Source organism: Geospiza fortis, unplaced genomic scaffold (genome assembly GCF_000277835.1).
Source record: "Geospiza fortis unplaced genomic scaffold, GeoFor_1.0 scaffold237, whole genome shotgun sequence".
Classification (NCBI taxonomy): domain Eukaryota; kingdom Metazoa; phylum Chordata; class Aves; order Passeriformes; family Thraupidae; genus Geospiza; species Geospiza fortis.
Genome location: NW_005054319.1, coordinates 7,154,190 through 7,181,173, shown reverse-complemented (window position 1 = coordinate 7,181,173; position 26,984 = coordinate 7,154,190). Strand labels below are relative to the sequence as shown.

General features: G+C 40.8%; 1 protein-coding gene across 1 annotated transcript in view; it reads right to left on the bottom strand.

Annotated features, from left to right (window-relative positions):
• Positions 1-4,184: 4,184 nt before the first annotated feature.
• The window catches only part of LOC102040547, a 72,123-nt gene continuing 49,323 nt past the window's right edge, over positions 4,185-26,984 (bottom strand). Inside the window, exons 52-74 of the mRNA XM_031056575.1 lie at positions 26,522-26,634; positions 25,581-25,662; positions 25,242-25,379; positions 24,423-24,585; positions 23,632-23,753; positions 22,078-22,218; positions 21,085-21,198; positions 20,569-20,697; positions 19,984-20,145; positions 18,170-18,334; positions 17,124-17,289; positions 15,675-15,859; positions 15,025-15,117; positions 14,550-14,754; positions 13,526-13,713; positions 12,749-12,846; positions 12,172-12,356; positions 10,892-11,094; positions 10,285-10,474; positions 9,544-9,653; positions 7,540-7,659; positions 7,030-7,169; positions 4,185-5,272 (exon numbers count right to left, since the gene is read on the bottom strand). Of these exons, the coding sequence (XP_030912435.1) occupies positions 5,257-5,272; positions 7,030-7,169; positions 7,540-7,659; positions 9,544-9,653; positions 10,285-10,474; positions 10,892-11,094; positions 12,172-12,356; positions 12,749-12,846; positions 13,526-13,713; positions 14,550-14,754; positions 15,025-15,117; positions 15,675-15,859; positions 17,124-17,289; positions 18,170-18,334; positions 19,984-20,145; positions 20,569-20,697; positions 21,085-21,198; positions 22,078-22,218; positions 23,632-23,753; positions 24,423-24,585; positions 25,242-25,379; positions 25,581-25,662; positions 26,522-26,634 (3,228 nt within the window). The 3' untranslated portion in view covers positions 4,185-5,256. The remainder of the gene's footprint in view (positions 5,273-7,029; positions 7,170-7,539; positions 7,660-9,543; positions 9,654-10,284; positions 10,475-10,891; positions 11,095-12,171; positions 12,357-12,748; positions 12,847-13,525; positions 13,714-14,549; positions 14,755-15,024; positions 15,118-15,674; positions 15,860-17,123; positions 17,290-18,169; positions 18,335-19,983; positions 20,146-20,568; positions 20,698-21,084; positions 21,199-22,077; positions 22,219-23,631; positions 23,754-24,422; positions 24,586-25,241; positions 25,380-25,580; positions 25,663-26,521; positions 26,635-26,984) is intronic.

Genomic DNA, 26,984 nt, shown 5'->3' with positions numbered 1-26,984 from the left:
CTTCCCTTCACCAGAACTGCCAGTTCAAATGGCGAAGTGTTGCTCTGCAGTATTGCAGAAATTGTGGTACAAAATAGGCCCATTGCTTAAAACTTCAGCCTTCTGACCTATCCTCACTCCGCTCATACAGCAGGACAACTTTGTGTTTGTTTGGCTCTTATTGTTTGTGGAAATGTAGTTTAATATGCCATAGAAGTGACTGTACAGATAACAAAGGCTTTTTCTGAAATTTAGTTCTAAGCATTCTTCATTGCTTGAGTTTTCTTACAAGTATCAGCATCTTCAATTTGCGCTGTTTACTTGGCTTTAAGTAACTTGTTTTATGAATTTCAATGATAATACAAAGTTTAATTAAATTTAATGCTTACTTGTTTTCTAGGGAACTATGTAATGGTGATGGGTGTGGTGCGGTCCTGCAGTCCGGAGCCCATTCTTCGAGCAATAAAGATGTCAGATCTCTCTGAAAACCCCATTCATAAGAATATGTGGAATCTTGAAGTGGAGGATTTGCACAGAGTCATCCCCTAATACTTTTACTTTCTGCCTAAAAGAACTGGAAATTTGTTTTCTTTTGCTTTTTGGTGCAGGACGTTGGACTATTCTGTGTAACCACTCCTGGAGTAAACCAAAGTGAGAAGCTGGGCTCAGTGAAGTGTGGGGACCAATGCTTATCTGATAATAATCACAGTTCATGTCTCCCAGTCTTTTTATACCAACATATTTGAGCAGTGCCTGATGTTTTGATTAAGATGTCCATGCTATTAAAAAGGCTGTATGTTTGTTTCTGTGTGTGTTAGCTGCTGTTTGGTGGGGGGCTTGTGTTGAGGCAGTTGTTCTACAGCTGAGTGTTCATGGCAGCAAGTGCTGCACAGGACTCGTGTTACCAGGGTGAACTCAGTACCTGGCATCAAGGCAAAATGTGTTTCAATCCATTTAGGCTGTGCATGGAAATAATTGTTTTCACCTGTGTTTTCTGTTTCAGTAATCACCATGTTTGTAAACTGCTTGTAGGACAGGTGTCTCTTGGTAACAATTAGCAGTGTCTTGTACTTAAAATACCTCTCTAGTTTCTGAAGTACCGAAAGTGGTAGTGACCCCTCTGTTCCAGTGAAGTGAAGCTAGTGAGAAGATGTGATGCTGGATTCCTTGGAATAGGTTCTCCAGGTGCAAGATGTAAATACGTTTTACCTCCAGAAACAAGTGTTCTGTCCCTAAGTGCATTTTTCTTTTTGAAGGTTTTTTTCTTCTAGTGTATGCTATTTTTAACTGTTTAAATCATTCTAAATTATATTCTATTCTTATATTTTCTTTTCTGAAAAAATCAAACTATGAAATCACATCAAGAAACTTAAAAAGTAGAAATGTTACTACTCTTTATTTTCCATCTTGTCTAAAGAGAATTTGGGTCCTGACAAATGCATTGCCATATCTGTGTGGAATGGTTTTGTGATTGGGGACTGTACTGTCCAGCAATGGAGTTATGTTAATTAGGAATGCATGTTGGAAGAGAAGAGACTCTCTGATTGAATGCTCTGCAATTTAAGATGAGAATCAAGTGGTGGTAATTAAATTTTTTAATTGTGGGACTAGGTTTTCAAAGCATGTGGAAACTAACTAGCACCCTTTAAAGATTTGAGTTCTTTGCAGACTAAGGGCTGGATTTCAGAGTACAATTCCAGTCTTGAGTTTGGTGTTCCAAACCAGACCACATCACAGACAGTTGGATAGTTGAAGTCCTGTACTCTTGAGATCCTGCTGATGAAATCCAAGACATACAAAGATAAAGACTTTTGGCAGTCTGGGTTTATTCATTGTTTGTAATTCTGGAAAAAAATCTGCTTGTGGAGTGCTGTAGCCTTCAGAAATAATCCATGTGACTGCCATATTGGCCGGTAACTAGCTCATATTAAAAATTATTTTCCTAGGAGTTCAAAGCAAAAGACACTTGTAGCCAGGGTGAGTGTTGTATTTCTAAACAAAAGGCTGCTGGAGATTGCTTTGCCAGCTCAGTTGTACTTCCCCTAATGAGAGGCTGATGGTGGCTGTTTAGGGCTGGGCTGAAGGGCCTTGCTTCTGGGTTTCTACAGTTAAGCATTGTGGGGCTCTACTGGATACTGGGAATTTTCCCTTTACCTCACCTTGTATCTCAAATTCTGCAGCTGGAACATGAGTTTGTGATTTTTGTTGCTGTTGCACAGCAGAATATGTAACTGAGGAGTTACAGGATAAGGGGCTTCTGTAGCCCTGTGTTGAGGAGGAGATCGAAGCTGAGCTCTTGTTACATCTGTTTTGGGGTTGGTGTAATATGTAGAAATTCTGTGACCTTCATAGATCCTGGGGTTCTCTATAAAGAACATGTTGGAGGTGAGTTGTAAGCACTACAACTGCACTGGGAAGCACCACTGAAGCTGTGTGGTCTGCAGGGACAGCTGGTGTGGGAGGAATTCCTGTGTGTGGTGTGGTGGGGGGACCCATGAGATATGCAGAGCATAGTATGTATCTGCCATATAACATAGTTTATGTACTGCATGGCTGCATCTGAGGCATAAACAGTTTGGATTACTTCAGTCAAGGTGTTCAATAATGTGCAGCAAAAGTTTAGTCCTGATAAAGCCAGGGCTAGTGCAGAGATAAAAGCCAGTTTTGAAATACTGAAGGTGATGGATTATCTGATAAATGCTTCAGTCAAACTCTTCCAAGGTGATTCTTCACGAGAGGTTCACATCCATGAGAAATCACAAAGGTCTCTCAGTTGGCCCGAGGGCTGTTTGGTGTGGAGCTGGCACACTGCCCTGCAGGGACACTGCTGTCCCTCCCCCCAGGGACACCTGGAATGGCCTTCCCCACGTCCCCCTGTCACTCTGCTGTTGTGTTTGCTGATAGGAGCTGCCATCTCTCTCGCCTCTGTTAGGCAGGAGGGTGAAGTGTGTGCTCCATTTTTTAATTCCCCAGGTGAGACATTACCATGCAGTAAATAAGGCATACCTAAAAACAGTCTGGATGGATGGTTTTAGTGGTTCATGAAAAGGTTTACACAGTTCAGTCAAAGAACCCCATGGCCTGTGACACTGCTGTGTTTGTGGCAGGTATTTGGTGAACAGGTGTGACAGAGCATTTGCCTTTGCATTAACAGCAGAGTCAGGGGGGAAAGGCACAGCTGCCAGTGCAGAAACATGGAGATAAGCTTTTATTCATGACAGCTATGAATCAGTGCTAAACTCCAATTATGAACATGACCCGGAACACTTCATTTAAGTATGGGGTCTTGCGGATTTTTTTTCTTTTTCCCTCACCCCTGATGGTGGCTCTGTTGGCCCTGCTCAGTTCAGGTGGTGTCTCATACATGCCCTGTGTGCAGGCAGGTGCCCTGGGTCAGCAGGGTGTCCAGCCCATGGGGTCAGCAGGGTTTCCACCTGGTCTGTGGCTCTAGGGTTGGAGCGGGGCTGGTTCTAGCTCCTGCTGAGCTTCAGGGCTTGAGGTGTGTCCAGGGCCTGTACAAGCTCCTGACTCTCTGAAGAGTATCTAGACAGGAACTGTGCATGTGGAGAACCTAGGAACAGCTCAGAGATACCAAACAACTGGACTGAGTGATATGGCTGCAGTTAAAAATGTTTATTGGTAATTAAATGGCTTCTTTATTACGAGTGATGAGTTATATGCAGCTTTTAGAGGAGACCTGGTGTCTGCATCCAGCTCAGTGTTGCTGTCTGCAGTTAGCATTTAGTTAAATTCTTGTATTTCTGTATTGCTGACTGAGCTCTTCTCAATCTTTTCCTCTGCTTGCTGATATTTTTCTTTGTTTCTGAAACTGTCACCACAGGACATTTTTCAGAGATGCTTGGTGTGCTTAGCTGGGGAGTGAAGTGACATTCAGTGACTGGGGAGAAAATGATGTGGTTTTTTAATCAGTAACTAGTATAAATATTCTGTAACTTCTAGAAATATTTCATACAATTTTGGCTTTTTACAAAGGTGCAGGTATAAAATTCTTACAGAGGAAGATTTGATTCCTAGCATCTGATGTGTGTGGGAATCCTAAAAATTGCAGGATTTTTTCCTGACTAGTGTAGGAACATGTTTTAATTTGTATTAAGCTAGAGAGAAGTGTTCAGAAAGCGAGTGCAGCTGCAAGCAGCATACATGAGCTAAGAGGCAGCTGCTTGCTTTTTCTTTGAGCCAAACCCAGCCAGTGCCAACTCTCTACAGAGGTGAGTGCAACTTTGTTGTTACAAATAATCAATAAAAATGTACTCCAGCCTAAAAATAAGGCAGTCAAATGTTTATTAGCATGATGTCATAGTACAAAACACCATTATTTCAATGTTTGCATATTACGCAAACATTGCATTTGCAGTGTTACCTTTCACCAGGGAATAGCTGCATTCCAGGCACTGTGTGGAGAAAGGTGATGCAATTTTTAAATCAAGTGACCTACAATCCAGGAAAGGATTCATTATGTGTGAGACACTCACAGAACAGCAGCAATAACACCCTAAGGTTACTTGATGGGTAGGGTAGATATTGGTCACCTTTTCCCAACACATCAACTGACTGCTGACAAGGGGTTTCTAAAAACACAAAGGGAAAATGTGAAACTGGTGCACAGAAACCAAGAATGCTGTTTATCATTTAATAATGTGTACATTAATAAGGAAAAAAGCAACCAGCATAAAAATGAGAAAATTATTAACTGCTTTCCATTATTTACCCATCATATTTATATCTTAGCCTTCTTGTGTGTTGGAGCACTTCCCTGGAAAAGATAGATAACTTTCTCCAGAACCACTGAATGCTGGAGTTTCATTTCTGGAGAAAAAAGAAGTCAGCATCTCTGCTGACTCTAAGCTGATGATGCTGCTTTTACAAAGTAGTCCACTTGTACTAATCTGAGCTGGAAGAGAGCTTTTCTCAGCTTTCCAGTGTGTTTGTGCTATGGTTCAAGGCTTGTGGAGAGGCAATTTTGCCACCGAATGGGAGAATTTTTTTAGAGTAACTGATACTTTCCTGTCAGCTTTCTTCTGGTTGATTATACTTTCTTGTCAATATACTGAAATAATTCCTCTTGCCCTCAGGGGTTCTGGGTGGAAAGCTTTCCTTTTGTACCATACATACTTCACTATATTCACAGTTAACACTAATGCATTCACACTTATACTCTTCTCTCCCTGTTCTTGCTTCTAGCTTGTCTGCCTAAAATAACTGTTCTGTTTTGGGTGCTGAAAGGGTTCTTCCATCTTCAGGGCTGCTATCTGCCATTCAGAACTGGCTCGAGCTGAAATGAAGAAGAGATGAACTCCAGGTAAGTGATAAGTACAAATTACATGTAATGCAAGCTCTCCTTACAGTGAAATACAAAAAAATCTCTGAAGGGAAAATAGCATCAGATATATTTATGACATCAAAACCCTGTGGGGAAAGTACTCCAGCATTTTAGATGCAGTTTTATCTTAGATCTCTAAACTGAAATAAAGATGTACGGTTCTCTCATGTTTGATAAATTCACATTTAGGAGGAAAAGGGCAGGATTATTTCTAAAGTTTATGAGGTCTGAGTAGTTCAGCTATTTCAGTGGAAGATCCTTGACAAGCATGAATTTCTAGGAAATAGTGCAGAGGTTGTTTCTGCTGACAGCCACTTTCTGTTTTGCTGTCATGACTGTTGCTGGTTATCAGTTACTGTGTGTGTGTTAACTCAACCATTACAGACTCTTTCACTGTGTCAGACCTAATTCTCCCTTAGTTTCGTCTGTTCAACTTCCTTCTCTTTAGAGTGTTTACATGTTTAGAGATTTAACTCATGTCTTTCCTCAACCCTTCCATTTTTTCCCCAGGACTGTTCTCAACTGGTTCACAAGTAAAACATGGTGTCCAAAACTGGATATATGAAATAAGCTAAATAGATAAAAAGTATTTCTTGTCTTCAATATGTTGATTCATGTGTACATCCCCAATGTATTTTGCTTCTTTTTTAGCATGTTCTTGTTAACTGAGCTTGTGGTCCACCTTCATTCCAATCCTTTTCCTCAGAAATGGGATAATGCAAACTAGCAGCACTAGCTGACTGCAATCATTCAGCTACCAAGCTATTCTAAAACTTTTTATTTTCAGCTGAATATTCTGTCAACTCAGATTTAACAAAATTTGTCTCTGTATTTCATATTTATATGTTGAAGGGTTTTTGTAACTGCTGGAGCTAAGACCCAAGTGCTTTGTTTCAAGCAAAAGCGTAATTAGCTCTTCTGCATGATGCTGCCATTTATTTGTTGTAAATGTTTCCAGTGCAGTCTTGTAAAAATTCAGTGAGTTACTACTTGGGCAAGAGTATCAATAATGGATCTCCAGTTAGCAGCACCCATGGCTCCAGTCACTTTTGGAGTGCACAAATTGGCACAATAACTACAGAAGTGGGAAGGGATTGTAATTACAAAAACTTCAAGCAAGTGCTACTGCTCTATTCAGGGTTTTCATCTTCCTTGGCTATATTCCAGGAATCCAGTTAACAATGCAGTCTGGATGACAGCTGCATTAAAACACAAGTATTGATAATGTGGATATTCTTGGTTGAAAAGATATCTAAATTTCATTATTAGATACTAAAAAGTACAAAAATAAGTCCCTGAGTATTTTGTGTCTGTATATGTATTGTTGTTAATATGAATCCAAATAAATTATTCAGACCAAAAAAAGATGGAAGCAGACACAGCATCCAAGAGGAGGAACTCATGGGGACATCACACAGTATTCTGCAGCTATCCTTCTGCCCCTGTCACACAGCACATGAGGACAAAATAAGAAAGGCAGTAAGTAGAGAGTGTGCAGTGGATGGGCTCTGGTGTGCTCGTGAGTGAACAGCAGGAAGGGGAGGTAGCCAAGAGGCAAGAAGAACATTTCTGGGAATAGGATAAGTTTTGCTCATGGCCACAGTCAGGTTCATTAGTTTTATTTTCTCATGTGTTCTTGAATTACAGACATGTAAGTACTGGAGCAATGCAGTCAGAATATTCAGGGTGGTAAAAGAAATGAAACTTACCACTGTGGAGGGATTTCCACAGGGACAAAATTCCGGTTGCACAAATGAACAAAAGCTGCTGCTAAGCTGCAGGCAGCCCCCAGGGCTGGGGAGTCACAAGTGTCCTGTGTGCACATGGTGTAGAATGGCTCGGGCTCCACCTGGGCACAAAGGGAGGGGTTAGGGGGGACCTGCAGGAAAACCCAGAGGTTTGGGTTGTGTCCCCTCCCCCCTGCCTGGTTAGGACCATGCATAAACCTTTATTTCCTTCCTAATGGTGAGGAAGTTATTTCTGTTTCCAAATTCTAGATCTGTATCCTAAAGAGCAGTGCAGTCATGCCACTACTCTGTGGATGTCAAAAACCTCAATTTATGGTGATAAAAAGACTTTTTTTTTCTGTCTGGATTGCTGTTTTGATTACTTCTAAAGTTCTCTGCAACTAAACTTTTGTATCCTTGCAATGGTTATGTGACCTCCTTGGAAGTATGACACATAATTGAGACATTGCTTCTGGCTGAAGTTCTACTTACAACTTTGAAGCAGTTCCTAAGAAGTGAATGTGGTTCTTCAAAGAACACTTTGCAGATGTTTTGCTTAGCTGTAATTGGGCATGGCTTCTCTTTCTTCTGTACAAGACTGCACTTATTCACCTGGGAAAACAGAATTACTGAAGTTGGTGTATTTTGGGGTTTTTTTGCATACATCAGGGTAGGATGAGTTCTTCAGATTTCCAGTGGGAGCTGGTTTGAAGGATGATATGGGCAGCTCAGTACCCTGCTCTAATGTTTATTGTTCATTAAGGTTGAGAGGCACCTCACAGATTAGATCTCATTTCCTTTTGCTATTGATTCGGTTGTTCACTGAAGGATTTTGGTGTGTAGTTGCTGACATAGCAGGTAGTTGGCTAGTTCTCTTTTATGTAGATCTGACAGGTCAAAGTTGTGCTTTTACTAGATCTTTCTCATGGAGGAAAAAACTTCATACCCTTGCTGGATTATTCATAGGTAAAGGTGGCTTGAAAAAAAAGAACACTAAAACCTCACCACCAAGAAGTTCTTTAAGCAAGTGTAAACTGTAGTTACTTTACTTGCTAAGGAAAATGAGCTGGTAGTTTACTCTGTGCTAACCCTCATCCTGCAGGAGTCAGGCACTCAGTCCCTTCCTGTTGTGCAGCCTTGGCCCTGTCCTGGTGGAGCTCTGCTGACGTCCTTTGCAGGGTCAGTGCATGACAAAGGCTGTGATAAAGCTCCTGGGAACAAGTTGCAGTCAGAGTTCACAGTTCAGTGTGAGCCCTTCCAATCAATAGTGCAAGTGCAGCCATTCTGCCCCTAAAGGGCACTCGGGACTGCCCTGCTTCTGTATGACCCCAAGTTTCTTATTTATTGCTTTTCATTGATTCTTTTGTTCAATGTCTGGGGAGTTTTGCATTTTTATGAGTATATTAGAAGTTAATATTTGTAGCAATAAAGAAAATTGTGCCTATGGCCAGTCACATTGGGATCCTGCCCCATTATTAACATAAACATAGGCTGCAAGCTCATTAACTGTATCTCTGCAACAGCAAGAAGATACTTGTAGCAATTCTCTCTTTTACAGTGAAGTACCAACATAAAGCTGAAAATGAGATTTCTCCTCCCAGAACTCAGACATCTGTGAGACAGCATAAATGGAAGAGTCACAAAATCTTTGTGGTAGTAAGATGCTGGTTCCTTTTCTTTTTGGTAATAGATTCTTAAAATCAGATTTGGAAGGGATTTAGAGGATCCTGTCAACATGGCTTGAGAGCATGTAAGGCTACTTTTTTTGGTAGGTTGCAATCACAAATGGTTCTGTACAACTGCACATTTGTGTATTTAGATGATTTGCAGCTGATGACAGAATACATTAATTAAGCAGAGCTATAATGTTACTGGTATAAAATTGTTACAACATTTATTTATGATAGTTATAGGAGTCTTTTTATGCAAGTCAGTAACTGACAGCAGCAGGTAACCTTCCAGAAAGGTCTGAATACTTAGTGGTGTGAGGATGGAGAACAAATTTACTTTCAAATACTTAGAGATTTGTTTCTAAAGTTTTGTTTATTGATGAGATGTAAAGCATGAAGAACAAAGAAAATTAAGAGGCTCAACATACCCAGCTAGAACTAACAGCTCTAAAGAAAACTTCAGTGATGAACATACAGATCTGGCCCAGACCTAGTAGCACCTGTCCTTGCATTCGAGGAGAAGGTGCTCTAAGGAGGAAAACATCAAGGATACTTAGCTCCAATATCAGTTTCTTCTAAAATCAACAACAGCCACTTCTATGTTTTACCTTACCACCTAGGCCAAAAACATTCAATGCCTATTTGTAGGGATTTCTTGAACAGTTTTTAGCAAATATGTGCAGCCTTTTCCCTGGTTAGACACAGCAGAACGATGCAGTGTGCTTCTGTTTTCACTCTCGAGCTTTGGTTCATCTAAGCCAGCCCAGCGTGTCAGACAGTGCCCTCTGGCAGCAGCCCTGCACACAGGAGCCCCTCAGCTCCTTACCTGCCAGCTCTGGGTGAACTCTTTCACGTTGTCAGTGAAGGAACCATTAGGCACCATCCATTCATTTCCAGCTTCATTATCATTGGTACCAAAAAGCCCAGCTGAAACACCTGGGGGAAAATTGAAATGGAGTAAAATGGGAATTTTCAGGATTAGGTGCAGGAATATCACAGCAGCTGTCTCTGGGCTCTGATTATTCTGTCCAGCAGGTTCAGCTCTATTGATGAAGAGCTGCCCAGCCTGCATTGCCATCTGTCTCAGCTGCTCATGGGCTCCTGAGCACATCACAGCATCACATCCATTCTCTGCTAATCTTTGGAGGGTGACTTTCAGAATAGTGTGGATGCCACATGAATGCATTCCAAGTATACAAAAAACTCTCTGAGGTTTTGGGCCTCCCTCTGTAGTTGTCTTGAAGGTCTGACAAGCTAAGCCTGCTCTAGAGCAGATTTCAGCCAGGTTTTGGGGCTGGGCTGACTGCAGTACCTCTGCCTCTGATTTCTGTCTGCTTTATAGCATTGAATCGACAGTAACCCATAACCTGCTCTTCTCCCTGGAATGGTGCATTCCATGCTCTATTTGGCAATTACTGGGAATGCCTAGGGCCATTTCCAGGGTGTCTGTAAGTGAAGAGGGGGAAAAAAGTGAAAGCACAGATGCTGGTACTACCAGTAATACAGATAATTCAGAGAGATAGCAAAATGACTAACAGCTGACAACAGCTGTATGATTGATGCTCACCATGGTGCCACCCAGCCAGAGTGACAGTACAGAGATCATACTGAAAGTCACAAGAGACAGAAACTCCTTTCTGATCAGATACTTCTATTTTGTTGATTCCTTGCCTTGAATTCATGGTGCTGTTTTCAAGGGATTGATCCAAGACTTGGCAGTTCTCTTCCGTAAAGGAGAAGTTATACATCATGGATATCTGTTTTAAAATGAAAATGCAGTTTCAAACCTGTCAGAGTGAAAGTTCAGTCACAGGCAAGCACACTGGATTTGCAGGTAATGAGGCCAACTTAGCCCAGAATGAGGGAATAAGAACAGGGCTGTGTTAAACTTCTGAAAGAGCAAAAAGCACAGTGTCCCTCTTAGTGCCATTCTCTTAGACCATGTCAGAGGGAAGTTGAAAAGTTTCTGTCATATACAGAGAGCAGAGGCAGGCTTTGAGTTAAACTGGTTTTGTTTTGGAGAGGTATTTTCTTTTTAAGAAACTGTTACTTTAAAGCCATTGGCTGAGAGTGCTTCTGATCTATATTTTGAGCATTAATATTTAAAAAACTTTTTTTGTCAGCTGAAGAAAATTTTTGCCAAAAATGAAAAATGTTTGACTTGATCTTCCTACCTTTAGTCGTGGGTAGATAGTGATCGCAGTCTGATTCATCTCCACATACAGTGATCTTGAGTTCCTCGTTTCCTCATTTAGTATCACAGTGAAAGCACTGTGAACAAAATCCTTTGCAAGAAGTACACTGCACTTTGATGCCAAATCATACATTTTTCCATCAAAAGTCACAAGATGCTTGCTCCCAACTATCATAGCATGATCTGGAGAATGGTATTTCAGAAGAAACATCAGTGAGTTTTCCACAGAGCAGTAAATGCTGCACATACTGCAACCCACACAGCTTCTTGCTGTCATACTCTTAAAATAATTTCTCAACTTATTATTACAGTGACATTACTACACTTACATTTTAATTAGTTACAATGTAATTGCTCTGCAAAAAAACACCCTCTTCTCAGAAACAAAACAATTTAATGATTTTGTTTTTGTTTGAGATTTACCTGAGTGCCATAAAACTCTGATAAACTTGAACTGGGATTCAGAGCTAATCTTGATTTGTCATTGTACTACTTGACAGTCATATTTATAAACACACACACATTATACATTCTTATGCAGAAAACACAAGAATATTAATTCTCAAAAATTGTCTCCAAAAATGACCCTTCCAAATCAGTGCATCATACAGCTGCAATCCAGGAAACCCTGCTGACAGATGACTCAGATTATTGGGTCACTAGGAGCTCCTTTCACAGCCCTTTGTTGGGTCTCTCTGTACTGGGAGGAAACCATTAAAAAGGGATTTCTGGAAAAGCCATTGTCTCTAAGGGACAGTTGGGACTGTTAGTGCATTCCTTTAGCATTTAGCAATACTTTTACAGACTGTACTGTGGATGAAGTTTTGGTAGGGTTGAGCTTGCTCATCCTAGAGGCAGCAGAGGTGAAGTCACCAGTTTCCAAGCCTCTGTGCCAGGACAGAGAGCCAGCAGGTGAGAGTGGCAGTGAACCATAGTATCAGCTCACAAGAGCATATGGATAAGGCAGATAAATACCACCTGCTGTTTCTAGTCTCTCAAGAGTAGGAGGTGTAGAGAGTTACAAAATTTGCATGAATATTAAGTAGAGCAGTGTTACTGCATGCCAGCTTTGCCCAGAATGTTGATCTTACACATTACCAGCACTATCTTACAAGAAAGACTGTATGTAAGTTTATAAGAAAATTATTAATTAGTGACCATCTCTATGTAAACTCCTATTCCAGATACAATTTTTAGAATACAGTAATAAGTGGATACAGACCCAGGTACAAAACAAAGTAGCACTTTGAAAGGGCTTACATTCAAAGGGGCTCTCCATCATCCTCCTTTTGATTCTATAGTACTCTGCAAGGATGTTGAGATTGTAGAGGTCTTGCAGAGGCCTCATCAATTTTTCTCCAATGAGGTAAGTGGTAACATTTGCCAGCTGCAGGGACAGGTCTGCTTTAGGTAGTACAGGCAGCTTCCCTGCCACTGAACAGTTCCTGCAGAATACAAAGACAACACCCCTTATCTGCTGAACTGATGAAATGCTGTTGTTTTATTATTAGAAATGATGAAGTGAAATATTCATAAGAACTGTAGTCTGGTTAGAACAGCAGAACACAACCCTCCTCTGGCCAGGAGATGCACTTCCCCAGGTCACCTCAGGCCAGTTACCAGTTACTGATATCCTGTTTGCTGCCCAGTAGCTCCTTTCAAACACAGTGGGTCTGGCAGCCCACAGAAATAAACATTAGGATGTTATGTGACCAAAGCAAAGAGTGGCTGGGTGGCTGTCCAGAACCCTCAGCTGCTCACTGACAGAAAGAGTAACTATGCACACATCCTTTTAGAACACTGCCCAGAGCAGGGATCCTGTAAAACCACCAGTTACCTGGGTGAAAAACTGTACAGGTTCAGCAAGGGCTTCCGGATCTTGCTCACAGCTCTGGAAAACGTGGCCTCTGCCCACCTGAGCACCTGCTGGGTAGCCTGTTGGAGAGTCACAGATTATAAAAGCAATTTCAGTGTGACTTCAGGGCAGGGTCAGTACTTGCAAATGAGTTTTAAATGAAGAAATGCAAAATACCACTTCAGTGTCTCTTGCATTTGTCTCCTGTCTGACAGCATCTTGTCATGTAGAGGTTAATAATATCCAGAGGACAGACTCTAGTCACAACACCAGTGGACAGAAATATATTCCTCCTAAGTAACATGACTTAAAGTGTAGCAATGCTTCACCAAGTTAATGTGCTTCAGTAGTTTAGAAAGGACTGGTATCTTTAATAATATAAATTAACCTCATGATGTATCTTTTATGCTTTTCATTTCAACTAGAAGAGCCCAGATTTATTTGTACACTGTTTATTTTAATCACAATTTCTCCTCTTTATGCAAGAAAAGTAGAAGCTACATGAATGACAGATTACTGCTGCTGTGATTCCAACCAGAACTAGTAAAACAACTTATCCTCTAGCTGGAAAAGTACTCTTTCAAAGCAGGACAAATATTGCAAGAACAGTAAATCAGCTGTGCACAAGCTTATTATGTGGAAAGACAACTACATTATTTCCATAAACAAAAATAGTTAACTATTTTTGTGTATCTATAGTTCAAAGCTGAGACTTAAATTAGGCCTTGAATTAGAAATGGAGAATGGAGTTATACCAACCATATCCAAGCCTGCTTTCACAACCTTTAATGCTATCTGAATTGGTTTCATTAGCCACATGTCTTTTACAATCTTGGGTAAGAAAGCCAGGATTTTATTCATGTGCTCTTCTGTCTTTTCTTTCCAGACTTCATCCAGTGGCTTCAAGGTTACATCGTAGTAGGCATCTTTCAAGGTTGCTAATGGCTCTGAAGCAAGCACAATAATGAGACAAAAACCTTAGCTGGTTTGGTACAAAGTGGCTGTTTGCTTGTTTGTTTCCACCCAACTTGCAGCAGAAGTGAAGGGAGAGCACAGAAAAGTAGCAGAGGCAGCTGTGTTTCCATGGCAGTCAGGCACATTGCACTGTGAACTGAAAGAGCAATTTAGGTCTGACCCTGACCCCTTATAAATACACTGCTGCTGAGCAACGGGACAGTTTGGTCTCAACTGATTTCAAGCATGGTATATCAACCAAATTCAACTTTTGAGAGGGAGTAGCCTAGAGCTAAGTGGCCCCAAATGAGGTTTTACCCTTGTGAGAACTGAAGGTTCTCGCAGATAATTCCAGCTGACCACACTTCTCAAAGGTTTCAGTATGGGCCACATTCCAGCTGAACAGTGAATTAGTGGCTACTGGATAGGCTTGGAAAAAAACAGATCAAGTGAAATCCATTTAGTACAACCATTAAAAACTCAAGGAGGGATATGAACAGCCCTTTGGGAGGAAAGGCTTGCCAGGGAACTGTTAGCAGAAATACTTCAGCTTAGGAATTAAAGACTCTTCTCATCCAATTGAACCCAGCCTCCTGTGACCCAGATGGAGCCTCAGCACTGATTTCATTAGAAAGGTGCTCACAGAGAGCCTTCTTAGAGCTTATTGCATCAAGGCTCCCACTCTGTACACTAAGAGCCAAGGTCAGCACTTCTTGCTAGATCAAAATAGAAACCTTTGTGCTGTTCAGTATGTTTTATATTTACACTGAAGTTTGGTTTGCCCTGCACTGACATTGTCCCTCTTCTTGCTTTGCTTCATTTTGCTTACTTTGTAATTCATTCTGCATTTGCTGGACAACATCTTGAATTTTTTCCAGGTAAAGTGGGATCCTGCTTCTCAGAATGTGCCCAATTCCACTTTGCTTCCACACCTGGGTGACAGCTGTAGCCCCACTGTGCAGGAATCCTGCTGCCCTTTGCAAGGCCATTGAAGGCCAGCCAGCTGCTTCAGACAGGAAACCAACATGCTGCACCTACAGTGGTTCCAAAAAAGAAGCAATTTAAAAACAGTGATCTCAAGCAAAGCTTTGACTTCACTGCAAGGCAATTCTGACTCCGCAGCGTTGGTGCAGAGATACACGATCTCCACCATTAAACGCTTTTTGTCTCTGTGTACAGGTCAGCACAGGAGTAATTACTGAAATGTTTGAGCAAAACAAAACAGCTGCAGGCAATTAATGATGTTTAACTAACACTGCATGAACCCTTCATGGTATTTTCACAGATCATGTACAGATACTTACTGATCGCCTGAATCTCCACAGGTATCCGTCAAACTTCTTTATCTTCTCATTCAGTTTGGCTTTCAAAAGGCTCCCAATTTCATTAAACTTGTTCTGTGAGAAGATTGTTAAAACCTTGAATTCATTACTTAAAATTGCTTGTGCTGGATCCAAATAATTCAAAGTTTGTACTAGTTCACAGGCCGGCAAACACCCACAGTGGCCTCAGATTTCCTTGGGAAAACTACTTCTGCATTATTCAATGCAGACAAGGGAACAGAAAAGAGAAACGGTAAAAAGCAAAAAGCTTTCCCCAAGTAGAGAGTATGTGAAACCCTACCCTAATAAAAGTGAAAGTACGTTCAGGATTCTGATCATTAGTTTTGTAACCAACAGGCTGAGCAGTTACTGCTGCTCTCACTTTATTTACTTACCGTCCTCAGAGGATCCACCCGTTAGAACAGGGTCCTGTATTTTCTACCTCTAGACCTGGCTGAATTTCTTAGTTCTCACCGTAGTAACTTCTCACATCAACGTAAAAATAATTAAAACATTACATAATTTTGCCTGGTTACTCACCAAACTTGCCTGCATGGAAGGTGCTTCATCAAAATAACAAATAAAATTCTGGGAAAATCACGCTGCAGTTAACAGCCACTCAAGGGTCTCACCTCAGCCCTAAGAACTGGATCCCCACATCCACGGGCCAGAAAACTCAAGCTTCCATTAGCAGCTGCTACAGTTACTTGTCCCACGTTTTCCTGCCTTTTACCGTTGATGCTGAGATAGGTGTTAATGGCAGCCATCTGTTTCCCATCACAACAAGCACTGACTTCCACTCCTTCTTCCAAATCCCCTTAAGGAATGAAAAAAGAACCTTCATTTACAGGAACAACATTGACAGACATTGTTTCAAAGCCAGTTTTTAATTACTTAGGTGATCAATCAGGGCTTAAGTGTGTTAGGTGTGGAGGTAAAAACTAAAAACAGAAGAGATAAACAAGAGACAATTAGATCAGCGTCAGGATTTGATCTCTTCTGTGTGGCTTGTTAATGAATTACATAGACAGATTTGCTACTGCAAAGGAAGCACTGGATTAACGTAAATCTAAATCTCTCGGTCACACTGATTTACAAGGCCTTTTTTTCTACTTTAGTGTCCTTTGTTGCAGATGTTTCAAAACTGCTCAGCCCTTAAATGAAAGCCTGTCAGTTCCACCCACCACACACAAGTCGTTTCTACAGAAGCGCTGATGAGCATAAACAAGTGGTTGGCCAGGTGCATGTAGATCTGGGTTGAGAGAGCTGAGTTGAGTCATTGCTACAAACTTCTGACTTCAGTGATTCACAAACTAATGGTCCTAATCTCAAAAACATCACAGCTTATACAGGTGAGGACATGAACCTGAGAGAAACTCCCATGCAGAAATGTGGAATAGCAAATCCATAAGTGAAACAAGGGCTGGGATTGTCAGCAACATGAGTTTGAGACAACTGGGATAGCACCAAACCTATTTGATTTGCACCCAACTCTAACTGTAGCTGAAATGTGGATGAGCCCCACCTCTTGCAGCTCATTTCACCTCACTTATCCAAAATTCAGGCATAACTTGAAACAACAGCCTTTTTTTCCTCTCTGTTGTCAGTCAGAGCTGACTGCTGTGAGACTGACTGCACACATCCCAGTTCACACTGCTATTCCAGCATGTGGTACAGTCAGTCTATGGGGGTGCCTCTCTCATTTCCTTTATTGAATTTGGAATTATTATTTTAAACAAGGCAGAAAACTTTAAGATGGTTAAATCAAGAGGAAATTAATCTTTTGTTACCATCTATTGTAATCATACAAAAATGTGTCCCAAACTTTAATTTAATTAACAAATTTTAAACTTCGGCTTTTCTTTATCTGAAAGACCATAGCTTGAATGAGATGAGTAGCTCAGTGCTAGAGACACGACTTTCTTCCTGTCTCTTCACAGCAATGACACTGGGAGCTGCAGAATAGCTCCAGCTGGAAAGGACCCAGCAGGATCATCAAGTCCAGCTCCCTGGTGTTTGTGTTTGCAGGATGACCTAAAACAAAGTCCTGTGGCTGAGAGCATGGTCAGAGAGATACATACCTTGCAAATACCCCATGTAGTACTGAAAACACTCCTTTCCTTTTGAAGCAGCTACTTTTACTTTCTCTTTCTGATCAATAATCCCCTCCACCAGGATTTGGCTCTGGACAGATGAGGAAGCAGCAGTTCCTGCCAGGCCTAGCCAAATATCTTCAAAGGCTCTTAACTGCAGCCATAAAGAAAAAACATTTATTCAAAGCCACCACACAGAATTAATGATCATTCAGAGACGGTGCTCAAATATCAGTGCTTCCCACAAAAGGGTAAGTGGTGAGGGAAATGTTTCCCAATGCTTGTGCACTATGCAGGAGTTACACTGAGAGAGGCACAAGCATCAGAGTGATCGACCCAGGAGCTGAATGATTGGATAGTACAAGACTTGTGGACAAAACTTTAATGGAAGCAATGAAAGAAACATAATGTCCCAGTCAGTTCTCTGTGAAGCTGCTGATTTGTGCCATTTATTCCAAAACACAGAATGAAGCAAGCTCATGCAGAGCAGCTGATAATCATTTTATCTCCCTTGTCTCTAAAGAGAGAGGAATGGAAAAATAATTTAGTATTTGTTACTAATTAAATCATCATCATAATTTTGTCAAGGGATGATGTATTATCTCAGTTAGTGCCTGACTACCTACATTCCTACTAATGAAGAGTTTGGATGGTGCCAACCCCATTAGTTTCTTGCCTCACTCTGTTGTCTCCATCTGCCTCTCCACCATTTTAATTTCACAGGAAATTAAAAATAAATGCAAAACTAGGGGGAGAGGAGAGAAAAACGAAGAAGGAAACACTCCACTAGGAACACATTTGCTTTATTTGTGACAGCTCTACAGAGAACTCATATTGGTGCCTTCCTTTGTCTGTCGGCCACACTGCCTGGACCCTGCCTAGCTGCTCCTTTAGACAGCACTACAGGAACCAGGAGTGTTTTGTGTTGCTGCTGTTTTACAGTCACTGCCTGCACCTGATCTCTTTGGGAAATACATGGCAGCAGGCCTTTGAAAACCAAACCCCAGTGCCAGTAAAATAAAATAGAAACTCACTTCAATTTCCAGAGAATAGTTCTTCACATCAGCAGTGCTCTGATTCTTTATGGATATTCCAATCAACCCCTCATCTCTCCCATGATCAGCAAGGTGGAATCTGCCCTCTGACTGCAAAATGATGTCATCTTTGTTGAGTTGGTGCTTTCCAGATAAAACAATTACCTGTGTATGCACAAAAAAGGTGTTAAAGCTTCCAAATTCTTCCAAACAAATGGGCTCTGCTTTGAGTAGTAAGAAGTTGTACAGCATTCTCATGAAATTACACTACAAACAAAACTTGTAGTTTCAGAAATCAGCACATCTCCCTGCTCCTCACAGCATTGTCTTCATTACATCTTCAGTTTCTGTGCTCTAACAAAGCATTTCAGTGATTACACCCCAAGACCAGAGGAACAGCTGCAGAGAACTGTATTTCGTTAAAATGTCCAATGTTTCTTGCTCCTACACTTCTCAGCCACTCTAGCCAAACTTTGATAAAATTGGGGATACATGGGAAGTGAGGTGAGTATTATTGTGTTTCTACTGGGATAGAGTTAATTTCTTCCCAACCGCTGGTATAGTTTGGGATTTGGAATGGGAATGGGGTTGGTTACACACTGATGTTTTGGTTTTGCTCAGTTGTTTATCCTAAGTCAAGGAATTTTTTGTGTGTGTGTCTCTCCTGCTCTGACAGTGAGGAGGTGCACAAAAACCCACCTGGGACAGATGCCCCAACATGGCCAAAGGGATTTTCCACCCCACAGAACATAATGTCCAGGACATAAACTGCAGGGAGTTACCTGGAAGAGACAAACCTGGGTTTGGGAAGGGGGGGTCTGGCACTGATCAAAGGGTGATGAGCAATTTTTTTGTGCATCACTTCATTTAGTTTTTTTTCCTTTTCAATAGTAGTAGTAACTATTATTATTGTATTTTACTTTGTTTTCAATTATTAAACTGTTCTTATCTCAACATACAAGTTTTACTTTTGATTGTCCTCCCCATTCCACAGGGAGAGGGTAGAGAGAGAGGGGGTTGAATGAGTGGCTGTGGTGCTTAATTTCCAGCTGGGCTTAAACCATGATACCTTTGAAGAGAATGATCCAAAAGTACAGAGGTACCTGCTTTTGGAGTGACATGTATATACATCCTATGCATTGTAAACAGGTTCTATCACAACTTGGTCTGGGAAAAAATTTTTCTGTTGTTAACAGAGCATGAGCTGCTCTGACACTAAATAAGGAAGCCAAGATGTGTTTCAGCCACTGGGAACTGGAGAGAGACATTTATTGCAGGTTCCAAGTTCCATGTGAGTGTCTACAAGCAACTCTGAGGACCAGCATGCACCTAAGGAAGATTATTAAACTGTTCTTGCTTTATGTGGGCCTTTGCTTTATGTGTGCAATAGAAAAACAAGGTTACATTATGGTTCAAAAATCCATCACTACCAGCAGAGCAATCATAAAAACCAGCAGACGTTTACCCACAGGGGAAGGAAAGCACTTTTACTCCTCTCTAGTCTCCTTTTTGATCACTTATGAGCCTGTTTTGGTATTCTCCAGAAACATAAAATTAAGATACCTCTGAAAGAGGAACAGAAAAGAAAGAACATGGAGGAAGTGAGAGTTTATAACCATAAAAGGACCTATAGTATACACTATAGTAGCAAACAGAACCTTTCTGTCTCAGTCCATCAAATGACACTGTTTGTTTATTTAAGCTACAGAAGTATGTTAAGTCTGCTGAAGAGTTGCAGCTGAGGAAAACTAAGACTCCAAATGAGTAATTACATTTAAACTGAAATAGGTTCAGTGTGTTTAAGTCAGACTTACATTTGGAAGGTCACAGAACTCAAAGCTCGAATAGTAATCCAGGCAAGAGTAGTAGTTTGTTTCTATTTTACCCAGAATCTTCTGTTTGGCACATGGGGTCAGGAAAATATTTTCCAGAACAGCTTCTAGCTGAAACTTATCAGGATGCAAGAGTTGATTTCTCTGCAATGAACCAAGAAAACAAAGCAAGATCTTAGACACTCCTTGGAGCCCACTCATCCCATCCCTGGGCTGGTTTTGTTATTCCAGTAGTTTCAGGATTTTAATGTAACATTTCTAGAATATAACATTTCCATTTGACAATGTTTTGGCTTATCAGCCTTGTTACCAGTCCCCATCCTACAAGTTTTGCAAATTTAGAGCACAGGTGAGGCCTCTAGCTTGGAAGAACCCTTTCCTTCTTAACTATGCTCCATTTAGCTTTCTTCCAGTGTAGAGAAAAATGTAAGAGGTGAAGTGAAATAATGATACTATTCTTAAAATCCACTCTACATTACATCTAAAACCAAAATAATTCCTTATTTACTGAGAACAGCTTCTCACCATAAAAATGGTAAGTCAACAGATACAATTGCCTTCTCTTACCTCATATGTGAAATTGTGTTTGAATTTTTTGTCATCCCACTTCAGATCTAGGTATTCATTAAACAATGTTGGTCTTTGCTCTAGAGACCCACATGCATGCAGGTGTTCCATGCTTAATATTCTCTGAAACTGGAAAAGTGGAAAAAATTGACACATATAAGTAATTGTTTTAAAAAGTGTTCAGTATATCCTTGGGCAGTAGGCTTCCTGGGCAAAAACACACCCTGTGAGAACCCTGGATGGTCTGTGCCCATGAAATCCCGCTTCAGTCTCTGCCAGGAAACCTAAGGGGTTGACAGCTCTGTTCTGAGGGAAAGCTGCAGCCCAAGTACAACCATGTCTGGCAACATGAAACAGAATTTTTCACAGCATTTATTTTTCTTCCTCTGAGACACAAAAAGGTTGACTTCAAGGCTTTCCTATGGTAACTAGTGTAGAAAAAAAAACTCATTCTGTGAGGATCAAACACAGAAATTCAGCTACGCTCATCCCTTCCAAGGGATGAAAGACTCATACCTGGCCTGCAGAGAGTGTCACACAGCCACCCCAGGCAGTGATGTCCATCTTGGATTTATCCTCCAGCCCCAGCTGGAGGTGAGCAGGCTGCCCAGCATTCCCTGAGACCTGCAGCTGAAAGCAGAGAAGGATTTGTCCAGCAGCAAGCTAGAACCAGCAGAATGATCCCCATGTAGTGGAGGCAAACAGAGCCACTGTGGAAGCTGCCACAGAGCCATGTTCAGACTCTGTGCAACTCAGTGGTCTGGAAGCTCCGGGCCTGAGACAAACCCAGGGAAGCTGCACTTCTACAGCCAAGGCCATGAGAGGCTTTGTCACCCTCTCTGGAAGCTGTCTGGGGTCTGTCATGCCAAGCAACCAATGGCACAACTGCAATAATGACCCTACAAGAGAATTTATTCCTCTGAATATGGTTCTGGAACCTACTGAGTGTTGTGCATTGTCAGACAACAATTATACTGTAGCATTTGATCTGGCATGATGATTTGTGGAGTTCCTCCTCCTCTTTTTCCCTGTATATCCTTTGCAAGTACATTTCACAACTATAGTTTAAAGCCTTTCTAGTCTTGCACATTTTCACATTTCTGTTGCAATTTCCTATACAATCTAAAAATTTATATTTTCTTCACAGGGGTATCAAAGGGTTTCTGGTTTGGTTTTATTGTGAGGTTGTTTTTTTGTTTTGTTTTTCTTTTATGTGCAGACTAGGAGTTTGTTCATTGCTTCATGGACAAAAATTGCCTCATTTTCATTGCTTGGCAGGTTCCTGGGCACTTGGAGTTCCTCTCATCCAAAATGGGTCAATACTAAAAGTGCAAGACTATTGGCTAGGAAATAGTGCTGTGGTTTGGACACAAGGAGATAACAGCACTCAGTGCTCTTTACATTTTTCAGGATGATTCCTGGTTCTGCAGTTCTCAGGGATGAAAGGCACACTCACAGTCAATGCAGTATCACAGCTCTGTGTTTTGCAGCCCAGCCTCATGATCTCACCTGCTGGTTGTACTTTCTGCCCCTTCTTTCTGACAGGGAATTCACCTCCAGTTCCTTCAGAGTGTAATTAAATGGGTGGGAAACAGTGGCTCTGTAGCTTGTCCGGTGCCTTCCAATCTTCAGAGAAGATGACACTGATATCTGATCCACATGAACAGATGGAAAAGGAACTTGTGAAATAAAACACCTCTCACATATTGACTTCAAACATGCATCGAGTAAGATTTCCCTGTACCTTGTCCTCAGATGAATTGCATGCACAGTAAAGTCCTTTCTGAAGAAGTGAGGCAAATTAATGGTAAAATTAGGACAATTTTTGCTGCTTGAATTCCCTGCATAGCACAGCTCAAGGCAGAACTACTCTCTGTGTTTTACTAAAATAATGAACAATGCTTAAGTTTGTTGAAGCTTAATTTTGATCTCATCTTTAGGCACTGCAGGCTGCACTGCCACAGAATCATTGGACACAGCTTGCAAAGTTAAAGCACAAGAAAAAGCATTTGCTTCATCAGGAACTAAATTCTGCTATGTTATTGAGATCAAAATATTTTTGTGGTAATTTAGATAGTGGTGGGATTTTAATAGTTGTGGTAATTTAAGAAGTAGTAAAAGATACATTCTATACAATTGCTAAAGTAAATTTTGGAATTTTAACACTTATTAAAGAAATCAAAAAATTCTGTGCTCTTTGCAGGCACATTTATGTTTATGTGTGGTAGCATACTTTATACACTGTATTCTATCTTTCCATTTTTCAGAAAATAATGCAATACTCAGCCAAGGTGCTGCATTTCAGATGTACATATCAAGATAGCACAGTTAGCAGCAAGTCAGGAAAGTGTCCCCACTTGACCATATCTGGAAACCAACCTACCCTATGTTCTCCGAGTTCTGTCTTTTTCAGCCCTTATATTTTTAAAAAAATAGTGATGACTTTATGAAAACAGAGACTGATTTCAACTGTTCCACATTTGTCAGTCTTGCTAGTAAGGAGGAGAGTGAAAGAGCAAAATACAAAAGAGCTGTGACTGCATCAATAAGGGTGAAAATGCTAAGCAAGGTATGTGTCCTCTTCTGTGTGGGTAAATCCAGTATTATACCCATGCAATGAGTTCTTCATCCTTCTCAATCTCCACTAATGTTCACACTTGCTCACTTGTCTTAGATTTTATTTCTTTGTCCATAAGCTCCTTTAAGCATGACATTTGTGCTGTTCTTCCCGCCTACTCTCAGAGGCCTTTACGCAGTGCTTTGAAGCTGATGCATTTCCTTACCTTTGGTTAAGCAGCAAGGTGTGGGGTTACTGCAAACAAAAAAATCCTATGGCCTGAAAATACTTCCTACAAGAATATCAGCTATTCAGCTTTCACAGTCAGAACTTTTTATACATCCAAGAAGGAGGATAGGTTGCCTTATAGTCAGGTTCCCTGGCTTGCTTAGTGCCTTTTTTAATTAAAAAAACCAAAAAAAAACCCAAAAAAAAACCCCAAAAAACAAAACACCAAAAAATCTCTTGATACCCTCCTGACATTTATTTGCTCTGGGCCACTGTACCTTGTCCTTCTCATTCCAAATGACAGTAAGGACATCCTGGTGACTGCGTGCTGAATGTTTCACATATAAGTTGGCCCAGGCATGCCGTGGAAAAGGGATGGAGAGAGGATGGAGAAGTTCCACTACAAGGAAAACAAACAAGTAACATTTCCCACCAGGAATCATGACCCTTCCCAGGACATTTTCCCGCAGGCAGCAGGACATCCCTTGGCTCCCAGGGAAACATCTCTGCTCACACACACTCCCGTACCCAGCAGCCACAAGGAATTCAGTGTGCTGATGTCTGCTCAACACGAGGAAATGTGAGAACAGAACTCTCTCTCAATTTACCAGCAGAACAGTGGTTACCTGCAAAAGACTGACAGCTACACCCAGAACAACCTCAGCAACAACCACCAGGGAAATAATCTGTGTGAAACTGAGATGGCCTTACGCTGGAAGAGGAACAGCTTACAACACTCGAACAGGTAAGTGCAGTTATCTTCTCTATTTTCAGATCATAAAGTCTCAACATAAGGATTTAACACCTCAAGGTAGCAGCCAGTGTGACCAGTGCTCCCTTCAGCACCCAGTACTGAAGTTTTATGTTCCATATTCACAAAGCAGAAAGAGAATTCTGAAGTGGATGTTTTTAACAGCCAGACCCTATAATGAATTTAAAGCAAATGAGACCTTAGAAGCCCTAAATTGAAACCAGGATTGAAACCCTTTGGACATGCATTTTGAAATCAGATTTATGTAGTTTATTTATAGTCTGCTTTGAACACTTGTAAAAGACTTGAGAAACCTACCCTGAATGCCATGGCCTCCAGGCAGCTTTGGGAAGAGTCCAGTGTAAGTGCCTGTTAGCTTTATCTCTTTGCCATCCCACAGGGCAATGTGCCTCAGCAGATGAGTTCTGTTGCCTTTTTGGTAAATTGTCATAAACATAAGTTGTCTCGGAAGAATTTTTAACTAAAAATAAAAGAGGGCAAACATTAAACCCCAAGTTCTCTGAGAGAGTAAAACCTGAGTGTAATTTTGGTACCCCAAAGTCCTGTGGGGTCTATAGGAATGTGTTTTTAAAGGTGTAGTACAATGATACTCTAAGCCCACTGCTCTTGTACAAGCAACTACTCATTTCTATTTGTCTTCATTTCTTCATTTTGCAAATAATGGAACATATATAAACAACCAAGTATTCCCTTTACAACAGTCTTTGATTATTATTCAGTTTGATTTTCTTTTATCTCACAGAATAAACCTAACATCAAGAGTTCCACTATTACAGAATAAATCCAGCAGATAGCACAAACAACAACAGGTATTTGTGATGTCTTTTCTTATTTAGAGAAACAAATGTGTGGCACCTGCATTGCAAAAACTGGTTCAGTTTGTAGCACATTATTTTTCTTATTTCCTATAAATCCTATATGAGTGCTCCATCTATAGGAGCAAACAAATATAAACTCAAACTAATCCACAGTCAAATGTTTGCTCATGCTACTGGAGAAATCAAGGGCAAAACACCTCACACAGCAGGAGCTGCTTTTGTCCTTCCCTGCTTGGCAGCCACCCCCTGAGTGCCCTCCTGTCACAGCCTGCCTTTGCTGGCAGTGGATGGTACCAACCTGGGCCATGGTCTGTGCCACCTCAATGGCATTGGTGTAGCTGCTTCCAGTCAAAGTTAGCTTTGCTGAAATGTTGAAATCCCTTTTTTCCATCCTGAGGTAGAGTTTGCCTTTTGCTTCACTCATATCATAATTTACCTTTTCAGGTTCCCATTAAATTAAAAAAAAAAAAAAGAAAAGAAAAGACTGGAATGGTTAACATCTTTAAAAACAGGAACAGCCTCAGTAATAAAACATGTTAGAGATACTAGTACTAGAAATGAAGCAGCTTGACTTCTAACATATTAGACAAGTCTACTTTGCAGTGATGTATGCAATGGATTACTTGCAGATAGTTACCTTAGAAGACAGCTGTGCTGCACAGGGGAAGTACTGTAGAAAGAAGGGATGAGTCTGGAGTGCTTTTATATTCAACTCTTCACTAAAGGGAAGAAATGTTCTCTTGTTCAACAATATTTTACAAAGTCCACTCTTGCTGGCAGCACAACTTCATCTGAGTTAGCTCCAAGTCTGCCACAGCTTTAGAGTTAAAATGGCAGCACCTGCCACTGAACACTTACCCAGCTCCCAGTTTTTGATACATTCACACAAAATGAGCTCAATTAAAAAATCTGTGTATGCATCCCAGGGACAGAATGTAGCCCACTGGACCAGAAATCATTTTGCCATAGCAAATGCATCAGCTTTTTAAAAATGAGAAAGGTATTTTGGAATCTGACTTTGCATGCACTGTCATGGTTTATAAACTTAGAATTTACAATGATTAGAGATTTTAACAGAACTTACAAGACTTTTCAGTGCAAAGGTCTTTTGGTAGAAAGTTAAGAAATATATGAAATACCCCAAGGCTAAAAATATCACACCTCTAAACACCCTTAGAAGCCTACAGTTTTGTGCAGATACAGCCATACTGACACCAACTTAGAAAACCAAGTCACCATAAGATTAATTAATTTAATAAGATTTAAATACTTATGTCAAGTTAAGTTATATTTTTAAGTACTTGTCTGGTCCAGGCCTAGAGTTTTATGACTCTTTCACTGTCTGCTACTTGGATTCTGTGTGGGCAGGCAGAGACAGGTCCCAGGCTGTGAGGAGAAGAATCTATTTGCAGCCCTTCAGAAACTCCGTGAGGTTTATAGAGTGGTTGGTGTGACTACTCACTATCCAAGTTTTGTTATCCATTTCACCAGTGATTTGGTGATTAATACAATAACTGTTTCCATGGAAATTGGTGGCCTAATGACATTTTTTTATAGTGCTCAGAATGACCCTTTTACCCTTGCTGGTCTTTTTTTCTACTGATGGAAAAGGAGAAGTTTTTGTTTTGTTCATAGGTCAGCCTCAGAGCACCTTCAGTTTCATTTTCAGTCATGACTTCTTGAATTGTCATCTGTGGAGGGGGAAAATAAACAAATCACATGCCATAATTCTGCCCATCATTTCACCTCAACTGAGCACAATCTCTGGACTCACTTAAAACCATCATCTTGACTGAAGTTTACCTTCCAGACAGGCCTTCTGGATGCTTCCTAGATGTAAACCAAGAGCCTCATGAGAGGTTTTCCTTTTTTTTTTTGTGAGTGCTTCCATAGCTACTCATTTGCATTATTGACAAATATTAGTGTCACTTTCAATGTACCCTTATCTAGTTTAAGTCTAAAGCTACTGGTTCTTGTTTATGTCTCCACAATCTCATGTTTCATCTACCAGAAAGAAATTGTGCTTTTTTTTTTTAATAAA